This window comes from Dermacentor variabilis, chromosome 7, assembly GCF_050947875.1.
Source record: "Dermacentor variabilis isolate Ectoservices chromosome 7, ASM5094787v1, whole genome shotgun sequence".
Classification (NCBI taxonomy): Eukaryota; Metazoa; Arthropoda; class Arachnida; order Ixodida; family Ixodidae; genus Dermacentor; species Dermacentor variabilis.
In genome coordinates, this window is record NC_134574.1 from 113,319,788 (window position 1) to 113,339,410 (window position 19,623).

The 19,623-nt window shown below is 44.4% G+C and overlaps 1 protein-coding gene across 1 annotated transcript; it reads right to left on the reverse strand.

Annotated features, from left to right (window-relative positions):
- Positions 1–316: 316 nt before the first annotated feature.
- Positions 317–16,560, reverse strand: LOC142587032 (uncharacterized). The gene is made up of 6 exons (XM_075697915.1): positions 16,321–16,560; positions 5,494–5,658; positions 4,532–4,674; positions 4,377–4,468; positions 3,185–3,271; positions 317–730 (listed from the first exon to the last, which is right to left on the reverse strand). The coding sequence occupies exons 2-6, from the start codon at positions 5,596–5,598 to the stop codon at positions 438–440; spliced, it is 720 nt and encodes a 239-aa protein (XP_075554030.1). The 5' UTR covers positions 5,599–5,658; positions 16,321–16,560; the 3' UTR covers positions 317–437.
- Between the last annotated feature and the right edge of the window lie 3,063 nt (positions 16,561–19,623).

Consider the following 19,623-nt stretch of genomic DNA (forward strand, 5'->3'; position numbering starts at 1 on the left):
GCATATTACTCACTACAACTACAGTGCCACTTGCATATTACCCACTACAATAGATAGATAGATAGATAGATAGATAGATAGATAGATAGATAGATAGATAGATAGATAGATAGATAGATAGATAGATAGATAGATAGATAGATAGATAGATAGATAGATAGATAGATAGATAGATAGATAGATAGATAGATAGATAGATAGATAGATAGATAGATAGATAGATAGATAGATAGATAGATAGATAGATAGATAGATAGATAGCCCTAAATATGCTACTCGCATGAAGATATTTCTCAACCGCAATAAAGTCCGCAAACATGTTAATATAAATATTTTATTTTCCACTTATCTACAAGAACATATATGTGTTCACAAACAATACAGTAGTCCATTTGCCCAGGATAGAGGGAAGGCAGTTCATGTGCGTCTCAAGTTTGCTATGCTGGGCGTAAAACTGGTATCATGGCAAAATATTCAAGAAAGGCGGTAGCAGGGTTAAAAGGATATCCTCCTAGCATAAATCCATAAAAGCCCACTGATCCTCCGCCCATGCTAATAGAATGCATAAGATTATCATTTCCTTTGAGTATATCTTCACAAGCGGGATCGCGAGAAATATTTCTTGCTTTGCCTTTCGTGGTCTTTTTGTACACCACGAAACATTGCACATCCTCTGCTTCCTTGTCAAGGGAATTTTTCGAGCGTAGCTCATAAGTGCGACTTGCCCCTGCTGAAAAAGAGCAGATAGAACAACTCATTAAGCTTCAAAAGATGCCAACAGCATTTCTACTACTGTTGATTCCTAGTATTCGCAGACTGTGAACTTGGCTTCTCGAGTAATTCGACGTAGTTTATTGTATTCAGTGACCGCCGTTCATTCTGCGAGCCTCGAAAGGAAACTATCTCCTCTTTAATTCACCCTCCGTGGTGGCGGCGTGGTGCCGTTGCGCTGCTGAGCACGCACCTCAGCAGCTTTGTCACCGAGCTAAACCTCCCTCTGAAGAGGAAGCCTTTAACACGAGGTCAACTCCGATTTCTCAATTCAAATACATGTAAAAGGGAGAAATGTATTTACGCGACAACTGCTTGACTTATCTGAACGAAATGTGTTGCATTTGTGAGCGAAAGTTGGGTTCTAATGGCGCTCAAAGTAAAATAAAACGCACAAAGAAAATGAAAAATCAACCCCGGTTGTTATCGAAGAATGCCTTCAGCATGCTTTTGGGATGTCGTTTTGTGTGGAATTAAACTGCACTGTGTGGCGACCTGCAATCCAGCATTCCTCACCCGTACGCGGGAGCCAATCAGTGACCCTCTCGGAACACCCCGCAGCCGTTGCGACCGCCTCTGTTGGCAGACGATACTGCGACCAGAGGCGCGGCGTTTCCACAGACTGCGTCAGCGTCTTTGACCAGAAGCGCTGCTTCTTAACAGCGTCTGATTCCCCCAAGAGAGAGAGAGATAGCGAAAACAAGCATTCCTGCTTTATCTCGGAGATGACTGCAGACTTGGAAATGAGTCTACTTGGGGCTCGGTGTATTTTGTGTAGATTGAAGTCATTTGGAGAGATTGTGTTGGCACCTGGCCTGAAGAGTTTCAACCACAGGCGCAGCGCCTCAATGACACCTTTTCAAAACGGCAGCTGTCAGGAGGGGAAAATACAAAAAAGCTCCACTTACCGTTTGATACCATTCGTACTGGTGGTTAGTATCCGTAGCTATAAAAACTATAGTATAGTCGGAATCGGCACGCGAAAATGGTTAGACAGTCACCATAGACAGTAAGATTACAATATAATGACGGTGAAAAAATGGCTTCAATTGATCGTGGAAGGCGTTATGACGTCGATGACATGACGGTGACTCGATGATGACGGACGCATGGCAGCGGCTGTGTGGCTACAACACAATGAAGACAATGCCTTGACAACGTCTACATTATCACGATTGAAGGACGATAGCTGGATTACAATAAAATGACGGGGAAGAGATAACGTCAATTGAAAGACGAAGGCATTATGGCATCGATGATTTAAGGAGAATGGGATGGTGTTACTGTTGAGACGAATAAGGTAAACAAAACAGCGTGACGACAATTGTATGGTGACGACGATAGCATGGCAATAACGGCATAATTGCAATAAAATGAAGACAGAAAGGTTCAAATTACAGCATAAGCACAACGGGATGAGATTTCTGAAGAGATAAAAGTGGTAAAACAGCAGCATCATGACAACTGCATGACGACGACTATTTAGCGACGATGGCATGACGACGACGGAGTGGCAAAAGTGGGACGACGAAGTGAAAATCATGATGGTAGAAGGAACACGGTGGCCTCACGATGACGGTAGGACAACAAATGCATGATGACGACTGTATGGCGACAATAGCATGAGACACCTATAACGCGAAGACTGTATGATGACGAAGGCGTGACGATGACGCCATGATGAGAGTCGTATGATCAAGCTGAAGGGACGATGATTGAATGACCAAGATGCATCACGACCTCATGGACATACATAGAGGCCCGAAATATTAGACAGCTTGGACCTCTAGCTAAGCGTAGAAGGTGAGACGACGGTATGGCGAATGTCAGATAACGAAGTTGGCATGACGACGTTGGGGTTGACCCTGACGGCATCACGACCACGAGCTAGAGATGAAAGTTGGTATACAACTTGCGCCATTGCGTTGGCGGACAGACAGACAGACAGACAGACAGACACACAGACAGATAGATAGATAGATAGATAGATAGATAGATAGATAGATAGATAGATAGATAGATAGATAGATAGATAGATAGATAGATAGATAGATAGATAGATAGATAGATGCATGCATGCATGCATGCATGCATACATACATACATACATACATACATACATACATACATACATACATACATACATACATACATACATACATACATACATACATACATACATACATACATACATACATACATACATACATACATACATACATACATACATACATACATACATACATACATACATACATACATAGACAGATCAAAACGCTGTAAGTATAGGCAAATAATAATTGCGTTAATATTCGTGTGCGTTTATTTCACGAGAAGAAATAAGAGGTATTAGATTGCCCTTTACTGCACAATATATTTCTCGTATATACAGCGAATTTGCTGAGATACTCACCATTTATTAGATCTTGAACTTCGAAAACTCCACAGTCGCTTTTTGGGCTCATATATAATAATTTTTCCTGACTTGTAGGAGCGGCACCTGTGCGTAAAGTTATGATATTTCCATAACCAGATAAACTGACATAAGTCAAATTGACTATTTTATCCTATTTAAATGCTTCCATGAATTCAATGCACAATTAGTGTTGTGGCCTACTCCGCAACTAAATCAATTGCTTCAGTCAACTTCTATGAAATTGTTTGCTGTGGATTTCGCCAATCAATATAGTCTTTCGACTTTATACACATTCACTACTGATTCTCGCAAACATCTTCTAGCACTTGGCACTAACATGCGGACTTCTCCTACATTGTTTTCTACCTCATTATTACCAATGCCCTTTTCCTCACGCTCAAAACGAATGCTTATTTGATGCCACACATTTTTTTACAATACGAAGATGCTACTATTTACATTCTTTAATCTGTAGAAGGATGAGGAAATGAGAGAAAACAACATAAATGTTACCCAGTGCATAGACGGATTCGCTGCCCTAATCTGGAGTAAGGAGTAAAGAGTGTTAGGATCATGATAGAACGTGACACGAGCTCAAATAAAACCTAAATAAACCTGCCCATGGGTGCGATGTAGCCCAAACGAATTTTAAGAGTCTGTCACTCATTCTGCATATCCTAAAGGAGCGCGAGAATGCCTTTTGTGTTGAGGGCGTCTTTGATGAGGAACGTCACTATGGCAGTAGACGCACGATTTTCTCACTGCCGTAAATATCTTACCATATCTCATGACTTCGATAACCTCTCTTGTATTTCAGTAAGTACGTACATAGTATCTTCTCAAAAATCCTACAAAAGCGTCATTCCACGAAGTCAAGGCACTGAATGGTGTCAGGCTAACCTTCCAAAAACATGTTCTGCTTCGACAACTCCGCTCTAGTGGGGATGAAAGATTACACCGGCATACGATCTTAGTGCCGCTCACGAAACTTGTCGTTCTTGCGGAAAGTGTTTTCTGTTCGCTTGGTCGATGGTTCATGTGAACATTTATGGAGGGGCTTGTCGCAGATATTTTACGACGCAATTTTCTGTACGTTGATGATAGGTACATTTAACGAGCAAGACAATATTGTCAAGCTCGTTTTCTGCACTGCAAACAATAATTACGATATACAGTGCTCTCAGCTTACCTCGCTGACTGACGTTCATTACATCCAAGCTTGCACTTCTGGAACCACCGCTACTCGATCCAAGATGTCCTTCAAGAAACTTCTGGAAGTTACTGCAAAAAAATTATTATTCGGTTACTGCGGAATCGCACTTTTCAGAATACCTTAAATGTTACCTCATTATTAATTTAGTGTGACCAATAAATCTGCGAAGCAGCACGTTATTTCCGTCTACTTTGTCGATGATGTCCACCATACAGTCAGGACCTCGTCCCGCGGTCGTCAAGCGCGCCCATATTGGTTGAGCACCATTGAGAAACTGCAAATAATACGAAAGTAAAAACTGAGCATGTCAGAGATAGAATCAAGCGAGAAACTTCAGTAGGGATACGCCTAACGTTTTATTATCTTGACTTCATCCCCCCCCCCAATGCTAACTGAACAGTTCTCGAACCTAATAAATGCTTAAATGGAACCTGTAACGAACGACAAAGCAGCAAAGACGAGTGCTCATTGACAGCGGGATGTTTCCGAGTACACGCAGGATATAACAGCACTAAAGAAACTTGTGCGCATGAGCCACTCTCACTTCATTTATTCTTCGTTACCATGCACGAGATTCACCGCGAAAAAAAAAGGTACAGATTTCATGTCCGAAGAAATTTATCTGCCTTGTGCGAGCCCCAAGGCTCAGCCCAGGCTCAACTGCTGTTTGTTTCAGGCAACTTTACAGAATTCTCCAATACCGACTTGATTAGAAGCTTGTTTCGAACATCTTTTTGCTCACACCCCAAACTCCCCTGTTATTATCGACATGATCGACCGCGAAAATGATTAGACAGGCTGATGAAAATGACCGCATTGCTTTCGCTGCCTAGTCGGGAAGTATGCAGAGCCTAGCAGACGGTTTAAGCCCGAAGCAATGCTTGCCACGTTGCACCACCTGTGCGATCCACTGCCCAGTTTCGCTGCCAGTAAGAGATAAGGTAGTATTTTCAGACTGTAACGTAATTTCATTTCTATCATTGCGCTCACTTCTAATCACGCGGTCGCAAAATTTGTTTCCTTGGGCCTACACAAGCCTTCTGCGAAGGGCGCTTATTCTTGCCGGTCATATGTGGCGCGAAGCGATACTTACCTCTCTTATATCAGGCGTCTTCTGCCGAGCTTCAATTCCGCTTAGGCGAACTAAAGCGACGACTACGCCAGATGCAAAAAATGACAGTACTGGGCACTGCTTCATGATTGTATGGTGTCCTTTATCTTTGCTGAAGATAATGTCCTTCGCTCAGCTACTTCATGCCTGCAACCCAGCAACAATTTGTAATTACCACATGCATAAAAGAATGCAATCATTCGCTGGTATTACATTTTGTGCGGACATAAATTACATCAGCACCTTTTTGTTTGTCTTTTCATCCACTTTCATTTTCATTAACTAATTGTTTGTTTAATTCGATTAGTAAGTAGAAGTAATTTTCTCAGTACTGTCCTTGGGGTTTTTGTTGGCTTCTTACGATATTATTAATAAGTATCAAGCCCCTCGATTAACCCCCTTTCCTCGCGTTCGTTACGTGACGAGGGTCTCGAATCCGGAAACATTGATGCCTTCAGGCAGCATGGGGGGGGGGGGGGGTGTTATTGACCAGTTGTCGTCACCCAAAAAGGTCACGTACTCATGACGCCTGCGACAGAAAGTATGTTCCACGTCCGCCGCCATTGTTTGTGAGCGTTGGCACTGGCGAACAATCCCCCAGTTAGTTCTAGTAGTAACACGTATATAGCCCAGAAAGTGGATGGGAAAACGGCGCCGCGGTAGCTCAATGGGCAGAGCATCGGGCGCATAATGCAAGGACGAGGGATTCTTCCCCCATTTGCGGCAAGTTATTTCTTCATCCACTTTAATTTTGATTCATTTATCATTTCTTGCATTCAATTAGTAAGTACAATTCCCCTGTGTTGTCCTTCGTGTCTTTGTTGGCTTCTTATGATATTATCAGCATCTTCATAGCACTGCAATATATTCCCGATCGGACGTATTCGTGAAAGCTTGCACAGCAACTTTTTTCTGAACAATACTGATACGTTTACTTGCTTATCTCTTTAAACGACTGACATTCTTTGCCTACTTCTGCCATTTTAAAGCTATATATATATATATATATATATATATATATATATATATATATATATATATATATATATATATATATATATATATATATATATATATATATATATATATATATGCAACCGATCGATTTATCTAGCCTCTTACGCCAACCCAGGGGCCCAAATTGTCCACTAGCTTGAGCCACTAGCTTGCGCCACTAGGCTCGTAGTCGTCATGCCTTCACGGTTATTTTATTGTCATTCTAGCCTCGTGAACTTACTCTTATCACGCCTTGTACACTGACCCAGTGAGTGAGTGAGTGAGTGAGTGAAGAAACTTTATTGCAGGTCCGGCGAGGACGCGAACTCGTCGCGCACCCGGCTAGTCCCACGTCGGGACCGGCAGGTCTAGCCCACCGGCCCGGTCGCGGGCACGCCGGACAGCCAGGATATGCTTTTCTAGAGCGGGGCTACGCAGAAGCGAGTCCCACTCCTCCTTGATGAACTTGGGGTATGTCGACCCGCACTCCCAGAGCATGTGCGCTGGAGTGGAGGTCTGCCCACAGGTGCTGCAGGCGGCATCGCGATAGACGTCTGGGTAAGCCTCGTGGAGAACGGAAAGACACGGATACGTGCTGGTCTGCAGAAGCCTAAGCGAAACGGCTTGCACCCTATTCAACTTGGGGTGAGGGGGTGGAAAGACCCTTCTAGACATATAGAAGAATTTAATAATCTCGTTGTGAGTAGCGGGAGCGTCCCTGTAGCAGCAGGGAGGAGGGGAGTCGGTGCTTCTTGCAGAGGAAGCGTGGTCGGTGAGGTCACGCGAAGCCTCGTGAGCAGACTCATTATGGTTCGGGGGAGCACCCTCGGCCGACCCTACGTGAGCGGGAAACCAGTGAATTGAATGATGCGTAAGAGCATATCGACGCGAGCTGCTAAGAAGACGAGCAGCTTGCTTGGCGATGCAACCCGTCTGAAAAGTCATAACTGCCGCTTTAGAATCGCTATATATCTCGGACCCACGACTGTCTAGCAGGGCGAGGGCGATGGAGGCATCTGCGGCGACTCGGGGTCTGAAGTGCTAATGAAGGCGCCGTTGGAAATCTTGCCACTTTAGTCGACCACAATGATGGCAAAGGTCTTCCCATCGCTGTACTCCGCGGCGTCGACGAAGCTTGCTCTAATGTCTCGTTGCTTGATCTGTTTGAAGATGGCTGCTGCTCTGGCCTTGCGTCTGCCCTCGTTATCGACAGGATGGACGTTTCGGCGCACAGGGGCCACTTCGAACTGGTCTCGAATGACCTAGGGATCGGGGTACTGACCATCGGGAATCCTGCAGGGTGGTAAACCAGCTCTTCGAGGATGTGTTTACCTGTCGCTGTGGTGCTCAGGCGAGTGAGTTCAATTCAATTCAATTCACTTTATTTTCAACACCACAATGTTGACGACCGCGAACAAAAAGCCTTTTATGGCTTGAAAAGGTCCGCAGCCCCTTTTAACAAGCAGTGACAGAGCATAGGGTTAGGTATTACATATTAAGCTAGAATTAGCTAAGTCCCAATAACACGAGATACAGACATAATGCATATATATAATATATACATACATATATATGTAAAATGAATTCAAGTGAAACAGAATGTATATGCGGTACATATAGCACTCACGTACAATTGAAACCGAAAGAATTAACGCTAATTACTAATGCACATTATACATTTATGAAATCAACAAATGTGTCACACAAAACATACGGCAATGCACAATTCGGCAAATACAGTGTTACAAAAACAATTTCTTCAATTTTTGCGGAAACAAAGAAAAGACAAGAAAAAGAACACAATAATGAAACTTATACAGTGTTGATTTTATTTAGACAAGATGGTAACGTAAAGCGCCACATTTGGTATGTGTAATTAGTCCTTGCCCGTGGCATTTCCCAGAGTTCGCAACTGCGCATATTTAGCCTCCCATCTCTACGTTTTAAGTTCGACATAGTATTTAACATGTTGTTATTTCTGTTAATACCTGCCTTATATCGGTGAATTAATGTTTGCTCATAAATATCAGGTATAGGGAGTAAATTCAGTTTTTTGAAAAGTGGGTGCGTATGTGTGTCGTGGGGAACGTCCAGAATACTACGGACGGCCATTTTTGTATTCTGTGTAATGTGATGATATTAGAAAGTCTCGTAGTACCCCAAACAAGATGGCAATAGTGAATTTGGCTGAGAAGCAAGGATTTGTATAGGAGAAGTTTGATGCTTTTAGGGAGAAAATATCTTAACCTGGCATAAAATTCCACTCACACGGGATATTTTCGCAGCGACTAAATCCACATGCAAATTCCACGACATATGTTGTTCGAATACAACCCCAAGACATTAAACTGTAGGCACAATCGGAATAATAGAATTATTAAGTTGTAATGTTAGGTCTGTAGTGACAGTACGATTTCTCGGTCTGAACAGAACAACTGTTGTTTTCTTAGTATTTTAAGTGAATTTGTGGTAGACCACGAGGACAGTTTTGTTAGTGCTTCATTTGCGATACCGATAGCCTCTGTGGAATTCGGTGCGGTAACCAGAATAGTTGTGTCGTCCGCGTATATCATAAATTTGACATTATTATCTATAGTAATTAAGTCATTGATATAAATACAAAAAATCAGGGGCCCCAGAATACTTCCTTGTGGCACTCCCGCGTGAACTGGCTTTAAGTTAGACACATATCGTTCTGTGATCACTTGTTGCATACGGTGTTGCAGATACGACAGTATTAATTCAAGAAATACGCCATGAAATCCATAATGTTCAAGTTTGTTGAATAGTGTGGAATGAATAATACAATCAAACGCCTTCGAAAAATCAACAAAGATGTGCAGAGTATATAATTGCTGTTCAAACGACTGCAATATAATTTCCTTTTGAGTAAGTAAGGCAGTTTCTGTCGACTGCCCTTTCACAAAGCCGTTGCGCGTGTTCTTGGCTTGGCAATCTCCTCGGCAGTGTTATGCACCCCCAGCTTGAGGAGGCCTTCAGTATGGGTCCTGATGGGTAGCCCGAGAGCCCTCTTGACCACTTTGCGGATGAGAGCGTTGAGCGTCTCTCGCTCCGCTTTCAGCCAGTTGTGCATAGAAATTGTGTACGTAAAGGGACATAGTACGAAGGCATTGATAAGCCTGAGGAGATTGTTTTCCTTCATAGCTCGGTGCCGGTTTGCTATTCTGCGAACGAGGCGGAAAGCGTTGTCCGTCTTTGCGATGATCTTGCGGAAAGGCGTTCCGTTCCCGCCGTTGAATTCTACAAACATGCCCAGGAACCGAATAACGTCGACCCTGGTTATCACCCCCCCCCCGTCACAAGTGCCAAGACTGATGCTGCTTTCGGAGACTGGCTTCCAATCTTTGGGTCGGCCCCCCTTCTCTTTTCTATAAAGCAGAAGCTCCGACTTGGCGGGGGAGGATCGAACTCCGGTGGGGCGGAGATACTCCTCGATCACGTCGATCGCCTCCTGCATGGATTCTCCGACTCTGCCCACGCAGCCGCCGGAGCACCATAAGGCGATGTCGTCGGCGTATATGCTGTGCTTGACGCCCTCTACGCGTGCCAACCTCTCGGAAAGACCAATCAAGCAGATATTAAACAGTGTGGGTGAGATGATGGCGCCCTGAGGAGTGCCCGCCCTCCGAGGGACACATCGTCGGAGCGGAAGTTCCCAATGCAAAGCTTGGCCTTCCTGTCCGTTAGGAAAGAGCTGACGTAGCTATGGAATCTGGAACCGAGACCCAGGTCTGCAATGCGCTTTACGATGAAGCTGTGGAGCACATTGTCGAAAGCTTTCTCGCGGTCCAGACGGAGCAAAGCCTTGACGTCTCTGGAACGGCCATCCACAATCTGATGCTTCATTCGCTTCACTGCATCCTGCGTTGAGAGTCCCGCGCGGAAGCCGATCATGTTGTACGAGTAAACCTCGTTGTCTTCGAGGTACCCGTTGAACCTGTTGAGGACGACGCGCTCCATGACCTTGCCGACGCAGGAGGTTAGAGAAATCGGCCTGAGGTTCTCGATGTTCGGGGCCTTGCCGGGCTTGGGAATGAGCACCGTGCAGGCCATCTTCCATTCTGCAGGAACAACGCCGCTATTCCAGGACTCGTTGATTTTGTCGGTCAGAAAGACGATCGACGTGTCCTCGAGGTTTCTCAATATTCTGTTGGTGACTCCGTCTGGACCCGGCGCAGACTTGCGGTTGAGCGCGAAGATGGCCTCTCTGACCTCGGCAACGGAGAAGTCTTCGTCGAGCTCGGGGCGTGGAGGGCCTCGGTAGTCCGGGAGTTGGGTCACCGGATCTCCGTCACGACGGACGGGCAACTACTTCTGTACGAGTTTTGAGTCGAGCTCATCGACCGTGTGAGACCTGGTGGCTTCGTGAAGGGCCCGGGCCAACGTATGCCTCTCATTTGACTTCGAGCCGCTTTCGTCGAGAAGGCGCTTCAGCATACCCCAGGATTTGTCGTTGCGCATCTGTCCGTCGATGGATTCGCGGAGCTCGTCCCACTGCTGCTGGCATAGCGCCTTGCAGCAATCATCGATGACCTTGTTGAGCTCCGCGATCTTTTTTTGAAGTCTGCATTGAGCCTTTGACCCTTCCATCGGTGGACCAGGGAGTTTTCGGCCTCGATCAGGTGGGCAAGTCTGCTGTCTATCCGCTCGACGTCGAGATCGGTTTCCACTTTCTTGGTAGCCGCGGAAGCGTCGTTCCGGACGCCTTCGCACCATTCTTCGAGAGTGGCGGGCGCTCTGGCTCTGCCGGGTTCTTCGCGAGTCTTGCGAAAGTGGTCCCAATCGATGAACGTGAATTCCTTGATGCTACTCCGAGACACCTTGAAGTTGGTCTCGAGAATGTAGTGGTCGCTGCCGAACTCCATGGCGGTGTTCTCCCAGCCCACGTCCTCAACGTTCCTGAAGAACGCGAGCTCGGGTGTCGAGTCCCAGGTGACGGAGTTGCCGATGCGCGTAGGAAAATCAGCGTTGGTCACTGACCCAGGGACCAACGCTGTCGAATAGCTTGGCCCACTAGATGCTCTTAGTCGTCATACCGTCGTGATGATTGCATCGTTTTCATTTTAGCTATGTCATTCAACTCTCGTGTTGCCGTCGTTGTCGCGCCGTGTTTCTTATATATTCTTCATGCTTTCGTTGTCACATTGCCGTCATGATGCCATCCTGCTCATTCTATCGCCGTCACTCTGGCTTTCTCAGCCGTCTGTAGTCATACCGTCGTGGTCCCACAGGCTTCCTTATGCAGTCGTCGTCATGCCAGTGTCACCATACAGACGTCGTCAACCCATAATCCTCATGCCGTTTGTATGCCATCGCCGTGACTAGGTTGTCGTCATACAGTCGTCGTCATGCACACGTTGCCATACCGTCGTTTTGATATCACCGTGGTCGATCCATCGTTATTTCAACTTCGTGGTCCTACCTTTACCATGCCGTTATTTGTCACGCTATCCTCGTTACACAGTCATCATACCGTCATCGCCTCACTATCGTCATCATGCTGTCGTTTTGTGATCCACCTAACTTTGTCAATTCCGTCACCGCGTCGTGATCGTGCAGTCTTCGTCGTGCGTTCGTTAAAATACAGTCCTCGTGATGCCACCGCTGTCACACCGCCTTCGTCTGTTCATCCATCCGATTGCGTCTTCGTCCTTCTATCAATCATGCTACCGTCGATCGCAGGAAGGTGCCGATCGACGTGGGAGAAATGAGGCCTGTGCACCCGGAGCAGCGGTGAAGCCATTGAAGTCGGTGTGCCGTGTCAAGATCTCTGCCGTGCCAAGGCCACCTGTTCATGTTTCCAAGGCCACAGCCCAACTTCCTGCTGCATTCTTGGATCCTGTGGGTGACACGGATTTTTCTTCTGCGGTCTCTAGCTTCGCCACCGCCACTCAACTCCGAGCGCAGTCTCCATCGCCGCTACTAGTCCATCTCGCAGCTTAAACACAGACCATGAAACTGTCGGCCCCTGGTGAATTTTACTTTTTCCTTGTAGACTTCTTCTTTCTGTGTTTGATTAGCTCGTGATGTTTTGTTTCCTGTGCTGTATATTGCAAAATGGATGGCTTGTTGTGTCGCAACGAACGACTTCGTCACTTCATGTGCTGAGGTTTTGGTTTATCAGAGATTAATTAATTGAAAAACCTCACTACAGACGCACTGTAAGGTTCCTTTCAACTATAAGTAACGAAATCTTACAAAAAGTACAAAAAGAATCTAAGTAATTTTTTAGCTTCTAAATTCCAAGGCATTCGCCTCTGGGTACATGCCAATTATTGGCCCTACCTGCATCTGTAAGAAAGCTTTTTCCAGAATGAAAAGAGGGGAGTCGAGATACAGAACTAATATATCTGACGAACACCTCAGTTCTCTGCGTATTATTGGTGAATGAGGCTTGTCGCAACAGTTCACCAAAATTTTAAAGTCAAACCATCAGTTCATCACTCACACTAGGCCCGTTCTACGTCCTGGCAACGGGGCACAATTTGCATGCGTTCAAATTTAATGCATACTGCCTAATGCGCTGTGCGGCATTTCGCTGTCCTCACATGCTTCCTCATTTTTACCTACGTTAATATTGCAAATGTGCGAATATACTAATTAACTATGTCATTTTCTTCCTTCCTGAATTTTTTCGTTGCAATTCTTCTCCACATTTATTGGCTCGATTACCACGCTTGATAGTTTTGTCCTTAGCTGCTTCGGCTTTCTTCTGTTGCAATAATGTATGTGTTACGATTGCTGCCATTCCGAAAGCGCAGTGTCTTATATACTGCGCATTGTAGTCAGCAGCTACCATTCGTCTTAGTAGAAAACTTCAGGGCTTCGTAATTATGCTAAACTTTCTTTCCGATGTCATGGACATTGTGTTTTGTGCCCGTGCTTCACTACTGTCACACGTTGCCAATGCTCTACATGTCATTTTGATTGAACTTCTATTCTCTCTAAATATTTAGAGGTTCCTACTCGCTCTATAAGGTCTGTTATTATGCTCGGTGTGGCCTGTGTCACAAGTCTAGATTGCAATATTATGTAAATGGGGAGATCCCCGTTAAAGCACTTGTAGCCACCTGTCTCGATTGTTTTCAGCCCCACCTGAAACGAGAAGTAGTGAAATGCTGTTTGACATTACCGAATACATCGGGCTCATTGACATAGGGGCAGAAAGGAAAATATAATGCTAATACACCCACATTCAAGCCCGTTCGGAATGTTGTCTGGATCATATATATGCTAATTCTTCGGGATCATTGTGACTTCAGGTGACTTACAAAGCATCGTATTCCTGATTCTATCATACTGAAGGTATTTACAATTAGATTTGCGTTGGAGGTCCCTGTCACAGTCATTCTCTAAAAGCTGCTGTCTTCATAACAAATTGCACTAATAAAAGGCAATAGCGTTTTTGGTGGCTATATACTAAATGCTTTGTCCGAAGTTCATTACAGTATGTTCGCTTATATTTGACCAAATTGATGGGGATTTGCGATGTCAATTGTCATTTTTCTTAATAAAACATACGATGAAAAGGTAGCTGAATACAAATTGGCATGTACATCGCTCGCAAATGAGCTTACCAGTGAGTGACGCCCACGACAAATGTTTTTTTTCTGCGGGGGGAGGTGAGATAGGCCTCACGAAAGCATACGATTTTGTCTGCCATATGTGTTCGTTTTCTCTTTCAGAGCACAATAATGTTGCTTCCACTGTGCTTTGTCATTGTTCAACTCTCCTTGCTCGCGATGGGTGCCTTTCAAATGCCGTTTACATTAGTAGTTCCATGAAGCATGGAGGACCTATTATTTCCCCGCTTTTCTTTACCATGCGATTGGAGCAACATTATCGCAGCATTCTTTGCTGCAGCAATGTTGATCGCTTCAATCTCCTGGGTAATATCGCCAAGGTCCAAATTGTACTAATTATCCTTCCCACGTGTATCATGCGCACTGCAATACCACGAAACGAAAGTACTCTGCAGTAATACCCAATGACGTAAAAGTGCTTCCCAATGGGTGCCGCCTTACGTAACCTCAAGGTAAGCGTCATATCCATCTACCGCTCCGGCGAAGTCCACGTAGGTTGCAAAGGTGGTCATCCGACCGGATCTCTCGACACTTCATCAAATGCGACAGCAGTTAAATGCCAGAAACTGCTAACTTTATCAGTCCTTTCATTATCTGCACTACTCTCATGACGACGGTGTTGCCACTGGCGAGAACAGCGACTATAGAAGACGGATACTGCCTTAGCCGTCAATATCTTTTGGTCAGGCAATCTCTTCTCCCTCAGTTTCACTGAGGCGAAGAATCGTATGCTGATACTGCACTCGCTTGTAGCCCTTTGATAGCCCTCTGGTGTCGATGTTACGTGACAAATTTGGCAGATCGCTAGACATCCAGCATGCACTGGGGTTCTGCGAAGCCTCACCAGATGGATCAATCTTTTTCTTGTTTGTGTAAGGCAAGAAATTCTTTCTGGGACACAAACCCGTGTGTTGAGGACCATAGCAGAACGGTGATGACAGAAATGGCATGATGACTGATTTATTGTACTATGGCGAAGAAATTTTACAACCTGTACTGTTACGACCTGGGCCAACTTCAATGGCGATACAACGTGACATAGCCTCACAAACCGATAGCTGCCACGAGGGACGGATGGGGAAAACTTGCGCATTCAAAGTGCTACATGCACCTGGTTGTTACGCTACGTCAGCACGCAAAGGACAGCAGTAAAGTTCACTAACCGGTCACTAAACTAAAGAACAATTAGATGCAGTGATCGGTGCCTTTTCACTCCCAATTCCTTCGGCGTCTCTTACTAGCCACTGTCGCAGAGCCATTTACGTCCCTCCCCCCGATAACTCATCAAAGCCAAGGCCCCAAGCTGGGTAACTGCGTCCCCATTTATCGCAGGACGCCTGCTGTGATATTTAAACAAATCTTGCTGAATGATCGTCAACGGCATTTCTTTTTTTAGTGCAACTCCGTCATAGTAAATATGATTTGGCTACAGAAGGCAGAGAACTGCCCCGTGACCAGTCACCAAACGTCTTTATCATTTCGCGCTTCAGCTCTCGATACAGATTCATAGGTGACCTCTTCGTCATTCCACTCTATTGTACTCCTTTGCATATTCGTTAACTAAAATTTGCAGTTCGCTTCGCAGTGACGAATAAATGAAATGCGTTAAATATTGTACTTGCACTCTCAGCAATATCATCTGTTCACCCGCTTTTTCTCAGAAATGGTCAGAGTTAGAGGGGAATACTTATAGTTACTATGAAATCTGTTATGGGCTTCATAGGTAGTCTTAATGCGTCAGCGACCAAGTATCGAGAATGGACAGAGCAAATATTACCTATTCCCAGAGCTCATAAGACACTGACGTGTCCCTTTCTGTCCCTGCCATATTTTCCGTCACCTTTCCTCAGCATGGCATAAACGGCAGTCTAAAGAAATAAAGTACGCTGATGAAGCATTCTAAGAACGAAAGTTTACGAGAGCAGGCATTTGGGCAAATTGGTTAAGCTTCATTTTACGAACAGGGCAAAAAAAAACAAGCACAGGACGAAAGACGACAGGACGGCTGCTCTCAACGCCCATCCGCAGCCAGCGCTTGTCCTGTCGTCTTTCTTCCTGTCCATATTTTTCGCGCCGTTCTTAAATTCAAGTCCAAGAACATTCCCAGTTCATATTATGTGCAGCTCTTATATAGTAACTGCTCTGCCAAAAGATCAAATTGATGAGCTGGTCTCCGAAGCAAGCTAACAATTTCTTTTCGTTCACTTACCTTAGCCTCTCTCTGCAAAATAGCAGATATCTGAAGGGGCAGAATGGCAATCTTTGCACCCGCGGCTTGGCGTGAAGACAAAGTGTTTCGATTGAACTTAATGGTATGAAACCAGAAACAAACGACGCGTGTTGCAAGACGAGCGTTTCGACAGCTACCTTAGGAACAGTGGTTCGTAGCTTTGAGCAGATGACAAAGCTGCTTTCGAACTCAAATTTCTCAGACAGAGACTTTTTATCCTCACGCGCATAATTTAAGCAATGATACCACCTGACGTATGCAATGAGTCAAGAAAAGCGTCACATTTTGTAAGCAATTCGCAACAATGCATATATGCAGTACAAAATATACCGTTTTGCATTGTGTTCCATGGGGTAACTGAACGCAGAGCGTATTTCTTAACACACAATAGCGCATCGACTCCAGTTCTGCAGACCACCGACCGAGTGTTTTCCGTGCACCTTTGGCGATGGCCTTTATTGTTGAGTCGCCAGTGTTCATTGCAATGTAAGTAATAAAAATGCACGCTTTATAGGCTTGCATAGGTAACTGGTGAGCACAACTCATGCATCGAGCATCGACAAATAAATTATGCATGAAGTTCAACTTTGCGAATGTCACGTAAATCTGTTTTCGCAGTGTACTTGCTAGGGTCAAGACACGCACTTGAAAAAGTTTCGTTCGTTGTCCTGTTGAACTAATTACCGCAGTGAATTTACATTTGAACGCAATGGGGGCGAGTTAGGGGGAGGGGACAATAGTTGGAGCAATAGTTTCTTCGGTTGATTACGGGCTTTGTAGATACACACTCAATACACGTTTTCGATCTGTTTTCATTCAATATACGAAGTGAAGGAAAATTTTCTCCAGCCTCCTCAGCGAGCTGTTTTAGTACCAAGCTTATATTGTGAGAAAATAGGCCGCATGCAATAGTTTACGTATAGCAGGTAAATGATAATATTTGAAGGCCTGTTAATTAAACTACTTATGCAGGCGCTACACACCAATACAATCAAGTAAAAGTCTTGCTTGGGCTAGTTGGTTCTTGCTTGAAGTAGTAAAGGCAAGGTGCAGAAGACCAGGACTCAAGAAGAAGAACACAAACGACAAGACCGGCGCCACTCAGAACTAAGTTTATTTCCACAACAATGAGGGAAACGCATGCGTCAGCAGGCCGTCCATTGTGCTTAGTGACGAGGAGACGACTTCTTTAGAAGGTTTCATTTAGGCCTCATGTTAGAGGGATTTCATTTGGTTTTTTCCGTCTGTCTTCCTTTTATTTAACTAGTTTTATTTTGTTGACGGTTTTCTAGTGGCTCTTAACCTTTTGTTGCATTTTTTTGACGCTGACCTTGTTCTTTAGACCTTTATCGTTCAGCTCTTCTGTACATTTCATTGTTTGTCACGTGGTTCATTTTTCGCGCGGTCACATGTTTTATCAATTTTTTAGGTGAGTGACTATTAGAGATTTTAGTTTCGACGCAGACGCTGTACTTAGACGCCTTTATCATGTTTTTTCCGTGTTATTCTTTGGTCATTATTCCCATAGTCGTGCGGGTTTTATCACTGACCGGGCCTTAGGCGTTTGAAGTGTGTTATGTTGTGGATAGTTTGATAGTGAAGCGTATACGGTACTTTTTATGTCTCGTTTCTTGTCCCCGTTGGCTTGGAAAAGACTATACTACATCAATTGCCTCCCGTGCTGATCCACGTGTGGTTCTTGTTTGCTCATTCGATATTATGTGCCAGATATGATTCCTGAGTGGTCGATAGATTGCTGTTTTTTACTTCTATAGTTTCGTGCGTTACTCGGCGTGAATAACCTACATAAGGCAGGCTTGTTGCGGAAATAAACTTAGTTGTGAGTGGCGCCGGTCCTGTCGTTTGTGTTCTTCTTCTTCAGTCCTGGTCTTCTGCGCCTTCCTTTACTACGTCAGACACCAATATAAGTATTTCTATGAAAACGTACTGGAGGCTTGCTCAGTGCTCCCAAGAGTTAAAGCTGCCACACCGAGATTTCATCGTTAGCTCGTTGTGAACATCTGGCGTACTCCTACGGGTACGCCAGATGTTCAATTGTTAAAAAAAATATTAGGTGCTGCTCCATGACATGGTTGTGAACTTTCGAAGTGTATTGGTTGCGCAGCTTAACGTTTGTAACCCTGCAAGAAATTTCAGCACTTCCATAAGAAAATAGAAACCTTTACTATGTTATTTTTGTTGCTGGAATAACATCACCCGTAACCATATTTGCACATTCAACGTGCCACTCCATTATTTATTATAAGTAATCACACATTCATGATGATTTTCTGGGTAAAAGAAACTGTTTTTTATGTGCGATCTAATTATTTTATGTGACCCAAGCCTGGATTAGTCCACTTGTCTAGGTTGTGGGTTCGTGGGTAGTTAGGTGACTGGCATGGGTGGTGTGCGTCTATATCTGAGGACTTACGAAATTATAAGGCGTACAGAGACACGATGCAAAAGAAAGGCGCACATCTGATGACGACAATGTAGAAGTGACAAAGCAGTGCATAATAAATGTACAGAGTATTAACTGTTGCCGACAAGAGGAATTCTTGCAATCTTAACCGTTGTACTGACTCGGATATGAAAAGCAGTCTGCCGATTTCAGACATATCCGTACTGAAAGATGAGCATTTCCCCGTATATATTACAGATTGCTTGTAGGTTGGGAAATGAAGCCTGCGACATTTCTCTTGGCTGGTCAGCATACGGATTGCTTGTCGGCTAAGTGGCGCCGAAAGATAGCTTTTCAAAGAAAGCTATTATGACTCCATTTATTTATACATGTCACATGGAATATATTATTAAACCCCTCCAAAGATACGCTATAGCGGAATGCAATAAAAACAGCAGGAAGCCAGTCACACATCCCGGCCATGAAAAGGTCTCGGTAATGTCACATTGTATACTTTTGTATTACTTAGCTGCCTCGCTAGACGGCAGGAACTCGAAACTTCCAAAAGTATTGAAGGGAATGAGAGACACCTTTTTTCATTAGCTCTATTATAAATAAATAATTATTTGAATTTGTTGCAGCGAACGTGGAATAAAAAGATGTTATTTTTACAAACACACGGTAAATGATGCGAAACACAAACACGTAAAACCAAGAACCTACAAAAATACCGTATTCTGTCTGCATCAATTCTCTCGATTGGAAACTTCTTATACAAAAAGGCAACCTTTCCTTCTTGATCGGCACAAAACTGCGTTTAAATTGCATTTTGTTACTTTTAAAGGCTGAATGTCTTGTACAGTATTTGAGATGTTCAA

Coding starts and splice junctions, on each gene's coding strand:
- LOC142587032 (XM_075697915.1), bottom strand. CDS start 5,598: ATGAAGCAGTGCCCAGTACTGTCATTTTTTGCATCTGGCGTAGTCGTC. Junction 4,675..5,493: donor AGACGCCTGATATAAGAGAG/GTAAGTATCGCT, acceptor TATTATTTGCAG/TTTCTCAATGGTGCTCAACC. Junction 3,272..4,376: donor AATGAACGTCAGTCAGCGAG/GTAAGCTGAGAG, acceptor CTTTACGCACAG/GTGCCGCTCCTACAAGTCAG.